At 35.7% G+C, this 7,500-nt stretch overlaps 2 protein-coding genes across 2 annotated transcripts in view; one reads left to right on the top strand and one right to left on the bottom strand.

Annotated features, from left to right (window-relative positions):
- LOC122248317 (tryptase gamma) overlaps positions 1-1,370 on the top strand; it is a 10,276-nt gene extending 8,906 nt beyond the window's left edge. The window contains exon 4 of the mRNA XM_086534335.1: positions 1-1,370. This exon is cut by the window's left edge and continues 1,004 nt beyond it. The gene's annotated coding sequence lies outside the window, so the exon portion shown is untranslated.
- Positions 1,371-3,659: 2,289 nt separating this feature from the next.
- The window catches only part of Plekhm1 (Pleckstrin homology and RUN domain containing M1), a 10,815-nt gene continuing 6,974 nt past the window's right edge, over positions 3,660-7,500 (bottom strand). Inside the window, exons 6-10 of the mRNA XM_043008261.2 lie at positions 7,110-7,228; positions 6,700-6,919; positions 6,102-6,233; positions 5,646-5,816; positions 3,660-5,120 (exon numbers count right to left, since the gene is read on the bottom strand). Of these exons, the coding sequence (XP_042864195.2) occupies positions 5,016-5,120; positions 5,646-5,816; positions 6,102-6,233; positions 6,700-6,919; positions 7,110-7,228 (747 nt within the window). The 3' untranslated portion in view covers positions 3,660-5,015. The remainder of the gene's footprint in view (positions 5,121-5,645; positions 5,817-6,101; positions 6,234-6,699; positions 6,920-7,109; positions 7,229-7,500) is intronic.

The raw sequence follows: 7,500 nt of genomic DNA, 5'->3' as shown, positions 1-7,500 counted from the left end.
ACATCAAAACCTCGAATGATGAACCAAAAAAAACTATATTAAAATGGTCTCGGGTGCAGATGGAGAGGGAGTGACGGACCTAAAATCTTAATGTGTTGTGTATAGTCGTAGCCTAGTATGGGAGCCTGTTTCCTGTCAGCTTATGGACAGCATATATGTTGGTTAACCTTGTGACTATGAAAGAGCTCTGTGTCAGTGTCTCCCGGCAGTTCTATAGCTGCAGTTAGATGACGTGTATACTAGTGATAACCCCCCCCCCTCCCCCTTGGCTGTGTGGACAGCGTTGTGCACTAGTGATATCTTTCTTTATTTTACGTATTTTCTTTTTTCTTTTTTTGTTGCTCCCCGTATGTAATAGTGTGCGCTAGTGGTTTCAGAGAAATGTGTGTGGAGTACGTGTGCTAAATAAAGGTCCTAAAGGCTCTCTTTGCTGGTGGTTACGTGTCTATGTGTGCTTCTCCACTCCAAAAGGGTATCGAGCTCTTGAACCATACATGACTTTTACGCCCGCTAAGGTATATAAACAGGATTTTCTTGTCATCTATGGCTCAATACGTGCTTGAACCATGACAAAAAAAATAATATTCGTAAATGTTGTACAGGAAGGAGGAAGAAGAAGAAGAAGGAAAAAAAAAAAAACAATGTTGTGGCTTCTTGATTACCGCGCGAACCGTTTGTCTCTGGTTTCGGAGAATAATTTTATAATCTTACAATGACCTGTTGTAAAGAAACACATATCCAAAACTTAGAAGTAAAGTGTTTCTATGCTCTGTCTGGTTTTATTTGGAAGTAAATGGTTTGTGTATGGCGAGGTGCAAATTCTTGCGAGTTTACAATATACAAACTTACTCCAATAAACAAATGTTGCAGTCTGTCAGTCTCAGATCTTTACTCGTAGCCAAAGATCTGGCGGAAATATCATAAGCTTTAATTATTTTTGACACATGTATACTTGTATAGAATTTTTCGGGTGTTATAAGTATATATTTTGCTTTCTACTCCATTATTGATGGATTCATTCCTTTGCTATAGTCTATTTGCATGGCAAAAGAAAAGAAAAGAAATGAAAGAGAGGTACCGTAGTAGCTATGGGGGGAAAAAAGTCTATAGAACGAGGAAAAAAAAAAAAAAAAAATCTTACATCAATGACCTTGTACCAGAAGGGTTGCAGGCTGAACAGACTTGCATTGAGATTTCTGTATATTTACACTACATGTTCGATAGAGGATCTGCATATTTTTGGTATTAACTGACTTTCGTAGAGCTGTTACTGGGCCAGTCAGTCCAGTACAGCGAAGCTAGCACAGGGCAGCGTGTCAGAGCGAAAGAGAGAGAGAGAGAAAGAGAGAGGATGTTACAGGAATCCTAAATGTTGAAACGGTCTATTCTTGATGTGAAAAAGATGAAACAGACTGAAGTGGCTGTTTTTTTTTTTTTCTTTTTTTTTTTTTTTGTCTATTTTTGTTGGGAGATAGATGATGTGAAAAGGTCCTTGGAAATATGTTTTTTTTTTAACAGAATGCGAAATATAAGGTTAATATGGATTGACGTGATAATACATTTCTGTAATATTTATATACGTGCACGGTTATTTAGGCACAAATAAGACGGAAATCTTATACTTATTTATGATTATTTATATATTCACATTTATTTCTTCAGACACACTAATCTCTTAATTATCATCATGTCGAAAAATCAAATCTTTTCATTTTTTTCTACAGACCATGGCTTCAAAATAATCATAACCAAATCGGTACAAAAATCGTATACATAGCAAACCCAATATATTTTCAGTTGATTTCCAAAACTACAACCTCGTATCCGAAGAAAAAAAAATCCACTACGCACAAAAAAAAAAAAAAAGTTAATCGCATAAAAAGACAAAAGTTTCGAAATCCTCGTATTTAAAATAAATAGGCAGTTGTTATAATTTCGTATCCTGAGCCAGGGTCCAATAGGATACAGGATGCTTCCTTTAATAATGCCTAATGGAGAGAGATAGAAAGAGAGAAAGACCCCGAGAGAAAAATAAGAGAGAGAAAAAGAAGAAAAGAAAAAGGAAAATAAAAAAGAAATACAACACGACGAAAGAACAACAACAACTCCTGGTTGGTTGACTGGATTCGGTGTGACGTCACTAGAATAATAATGCTAGATGGATCTGTTTTATATGTGTACTATTAGCTGAATAGACTAAGAGCCAGTATGCTATTAATACCAGGCGAACGTGTATGTGCATATGAAATAATATATATATAAATGCCTGGGTCGATTATAGTATACTGTGCCCTGGCCTAAGAATTCGTGTAATGTGGCAGTTTTTCTGTAATGCCTAAAATATTGACATATTTTTGTTGAATCATTTATTGAAATATATGTGAGATATTTTCGTAGGTATTAAGTAACAACCGCAGGATGTACGTAATGGTTATTTGAACTGAACTCATCCTGATGATAAATTTGACGGTGTTATTGAACTTGACTTAAAAGAAGAAGAAAATAAAATTAGGTTGAACAGCCCTGCATGGAAGGCAATAACGAATTATATACTAAATAAAAAACAATAATAATAAACGAAATATATATATATCTATGTAAAACTCAGAATTCCCATACACACACCAAAAAACCAGGTAATTATTTTGAACCTACGTTTTCTTAATCCAAATCATGGTATGGATTAAAACCATGGTCTTCATAGTGCTTCCATGTTAAAGGCTTTTTAACCCTAAGGTAAAAAGACATTGTACAGACATCCCCGGCCGTCCTGGATAGGAGAATTTTCCAATAAGGATGAGATTTCAGTCCTCTGATTCCATTAAGATCCTGCTTCTTCCATTAAAAGTGTACTCAAACAAGAGAAACATGACAAATGCTGCCTGTAATGTATAAATGATTATGTAAATTGGTTCGTGTAAAAATAAAACACACTATGTTTCAAGTTTGATGCGTTTTCTTCTTTCTTCACAAAATGAGGTGGTTGTTTTGATAATGGTTATTAGACTGATCATTATTGAAATAAATCTACTAGATTTAGCACTGTTAAAAGAGATTACAACTATAATTATAAAGACGTCACTGATAAATTGTAATTTTGTCTAACAAGCACATATCAATCTCTTATGAAAATAAAATAAAATAACTGATAAGCTATCTGAATCTGCTAAGTCTCAAATAATTTATTAAAATGTATAGATTCCGTGACTAAAAATGGGTGCATATGTATACATTATAATTACTTACATCAGTATGGAGTCCTTACTTTCAAGCATCCGCTGAAATAACGAAAAATGAATATTTCCGAACAATTTCGCCTTGGACTATCAAGTCAAATGTTTTAAGAAACAAAATACTGCAAAATCCTTTATTCATCTCCTGCCATCAAGCTTATGATGGGGTATTTAAAATTGCTTCAATATGAATGCAGATGGCAAGAAAAATCTAAAACTGTTAACATTTGAATAAATACTTTATCAATAGCAGTGAACATCCCATAAAATTCATATTTTTATAATGAAGTATATTTGATAAAAAGTTCACAAGAACTACACAACTCATATTGACATATATAATTTTTTTCATATTTGTGTAAATCACAGTCTTAATAAGGAAATTTTCAAAATCTTCAATACAGTAACAGGATATAAGACTCGGTGTCAGTAGATGTCTATATTTTTCTTGTATAATTTCTCTTCACAAACTACCAACCTACAATTCATCCACATACAGAAATTGACAAATTAACATTTCAAGGATTCTATTTCAATAAAGAATTTGGCGTAAGACTGGAAACCACTGTCATAAATATGATGAAACTATGATTATCCTTGCAGCTTTTATATATATATATCGGTCTCAATCTGATATGAAATGAAAAGTGTTCAACAAAATTATGATCATGGAATCAAATTATAAATGACTTTTAAATAGATTCTATCCTCATTTTAAAAACATTCTGATATACTTCCCATGATATGAACTAAATACCAAAATTAGAAATATACATTTTCTTTCTCTAATCCCATTCTCCATTAAAGTCAAGTCCTTGTATTTTTTTAAGATAGAAATGTGTTCTTCAGTCTCATGTTTCAGTACAAACAGCAATGCATACGTGAACAAACTTTCATTCACAAAAAAAACACAAATTATACAATATTCAAAATTAAATAAATTTACATGGGACTTCAAGTTAACATACGACAGTACATAGATTTTAATGTCGAACAGTTGCTGGAATTACTTAAAAAGGCACAATGTTTTATTATAAATAATCATTCCTTTGGAAATACAGCAGTTACAGAACATGAGAATATGAAAGATGGAGTAATGGTTGTGACTGCGTTGTTAGCTTTATACTTCAAACTCTAATATCGAGACCTTTTATGAGAAATATAGAATGTGATAAAATTTCAACTGCTCCTTGCCTGTCGAGATTGGCACATTATTTATGCGTAAGAATTCAGATGTAAAGCTTTTATTGTTGAATCAGAGTGAAATAACATCAACTTGATTTTCTGGAGAATGTTGAAATGTTGCAGATAATGAGAGAATGAGAGAATTTCCTGATGTGCAAACCAAAGGAAATTCATCTCGCTATGAATATAGCAAAAGATTCTCAACTTTATAAACTCAAAAGATTTTTTTTTTTCCTTTTCTTTATCCTGTTACTTCCTCCTTCAATATATACAAAGGTATATATATCACCACTGTATCTTTATACACAAGAGAGATAAAGTTAAAAAATAAATAACCCAGTGTCCTCTTCCTGTATGAAAGTGAAATCAAACATGCTATCGGCCATATAAGTTTCCTTTCCACGCACCTTATAAAGTCTTCAAATTCACTCAGAGGCAAATCAACAATAGCCATTAAATCTAATCTTGGATTCACCACAGTTTCAAGGACGAAAGGAAACGAGTAAAAGTCTCAGTCCCGTTTCTCGGACGAAGAAAACAAGGGGTGGCCCAAGTGTACGCCTTCGACCCTTTGATACGAGGGAGAGTCAGGGTCTCCTAACTCGCCTCTTGGTTCTTCCTCGCTTTTCTTCTAATGCAGCGAGGACAGTCCTTCCTCCCTCTCGCGCACATGCCATGGTACACTCCGTAGCACACTCCGCACTGTGAAAATAAAGATCCATGAGGGCGTGTTTTGATGCACGTGTAAAATACGTACTGAGATTGAGACCGGTCATTACATGACAAATTATCTAGATTTGATATTGAATCCATATCATTTGCATAGTTAACCCTCTATTGCATGCAATGGGAGTATCCACAACACATTAGTTATAGTACTACCCTTCAAAATTTGGCAAAAATAATGTTTTGGGGCTACACCTCAGCATATTTTATCAGGTAATAAAAGCTATGTTGCTCTATTATATTAAGCTACCTATTACTAATTTCTCATGAGTTTATGCATGTCATTACTTGAAACCTACTTAGCATGATAGGGATGATGATGATGATGATAATGATGCATGACAGTGATGATAACCATATTGATGACAATAATAGTGATAAGAAACATAAATATGATATTTCTCAGAATGCCAAAACCATTAATTCACAAACACGTCAAACCTAGGAACAACACAAACCATGAAGCCATCCTAAGTCGAACCCTCAAAATCGTCAACTTACAGTGTGAGTGCTACCGAGCTGGAAGGGGTATATGACATCATTATCATCACAGAGTTCGCAGATGAAACCCCTGGCCGAGCACACATGACACTGGGCCACGTGGTCACGGCCGAAAGTCACCGCCTGTCGCACCTTCTGGACAAGCTGACCGGTTGCAACCAGCTGTAGGTCCTGCCGTTTAATACGAGCGTCAGAACATAATTATCAACGGCAGAAAAATAGTGAATACACCTTTTTCAAAATCCGATTGAAGATGAGATATTCCAATATAATATAACAGTAAAAAAAAAAACACACACACACACATACACACACACATAAATAGAAAAATGAAAATCTGTCACTCATATTTTTGTTCCCATTTACTTTGCGGAATTATAAGGCTCTGTTGGCACTAGTTCTCAAGCTACAGCCTTCAAAAAGTCTGCCTAAAAAAATTTACAAAGATTTACTAACAGAAACAGAGTAGAGATGGACATGCTCGTACAGGTGTTCTCTCGGCCACAGCAACTTCCTCAGCTCTTCCCCAACACCTGTTTTACATGTAAACAGGTAGGCCCTCACATACAGCAGCTGGGTACGCAGCATCTGAGAGAAAATAAAATGTTTGTTGGTGCATATGCAGCAATGCCATCTTTTCCTTGTTCAATCCCTTAGGTAATAATTACTGTATGTCAACAAGGACGTAGTGGGAGGAAGGAAGGAATAGGGAGAAAAAGGGAAAAAGTGAAGGAGAGAGATAACAGATAAAGACAAAAAGAAGGTTACCCAGAGACAAAGAGAAAGAAAGAGAAGGGAGAAGGAGGAAAAAAGAAGAGAAAGAGAAAGAAGAAAGACAGCCAGAAACACAGAGATAATGCAAATGAGAAAAAGAGAGAACCTGACACAGAGAGGTGAGAAGGTGACAAAGAGAGAATGAGAGAGAGACAGACACATAGAGAAAGCAAAACAGTAAGATAACCACACAAAGAAAAACAAGAGAAAAATCTAACATAGGCACAGACAGCTACAGAACCACCGACACATACATCGTCGTTTCCAAACCTAACCTTACCTGCATCTCAGCCAAATCGTCAATGTGACAGTACAGCTTTGGGTTGACCGTGCGCAGGTTGATGAGTGGCTGGTGCTGAACAGCTGACAGCCAGCTGGCATTCCTTTTACACACGGGATGGCCACTCAGGTCCCAGTTGTGAACAACTCGTGCAGGGATAAGGCACACTTCGTCCTCGTGGCACTCGTAGCAGTAGTACTTGCTGTCATAGGAGCATACCCTGGGAACGATGTGTAAACATATAAATGTGAGGGAGACTTGATATCTCTATCATTTTCCTTAAAGGGGACGGGAGGGGAGGGAGGGGGAGGTGGGGGATGAATCTCGCAAAAAAAACAAAAAACAAAACAAAAAGAGATTCCGAGATTGCAAATTTAGCCGTAACGAAAAGCACTCCATAAGCAGCGTACCTTGGCTTCCCATATATCATTCCTATGTATGACTTGCACTGCTGGCACTGATATTGCTGGGCGTCCAGTCCTTCCTCTGTTGTCAGGCGCGTGAGCAGAGGTATCAGACGCTCTGTCTCCTTTGGCAAGGAAGTTCAGGAAGTTGTGAATGTGAGGAAATGCATATATAAAGTTGGGAAAAATTAATAAATGAATAAAAAGGTATATTTTTTTTTATGTTTGATGAAAACTGCAATATCGTAATGTTACACAAAAAAAGAAAAAAATCCAAGGAAAAAGAGGTTACAAAATTAAATTAACAGAAATTGAAAACTTAACATTCTCCATCCTATTCTTCATAAACTCATACAATCAACTCGTTGATACATTGGGACATATCAAACTACAAGAA

This window comes from Penaeus japonicus, unplaced genomic scaffold (assembly GCF_977035675.1).
Source record: "Penaeus japonicus unplaced genomic scaffold, GWHDUDI00000001_assembly GWHDUDI00000041, whole genome shotgun sequence".
NCBI lineage: Eukaryota > Metazoa > Arthropoda > Malacostraca > Decapoda > Penaeidae > Penaeus > Penaeus japonicus.
Note: the sequence above shows the minus strand (reverse complement) of the source record. Positions and strands in the feature narration are given on the sequence as shown.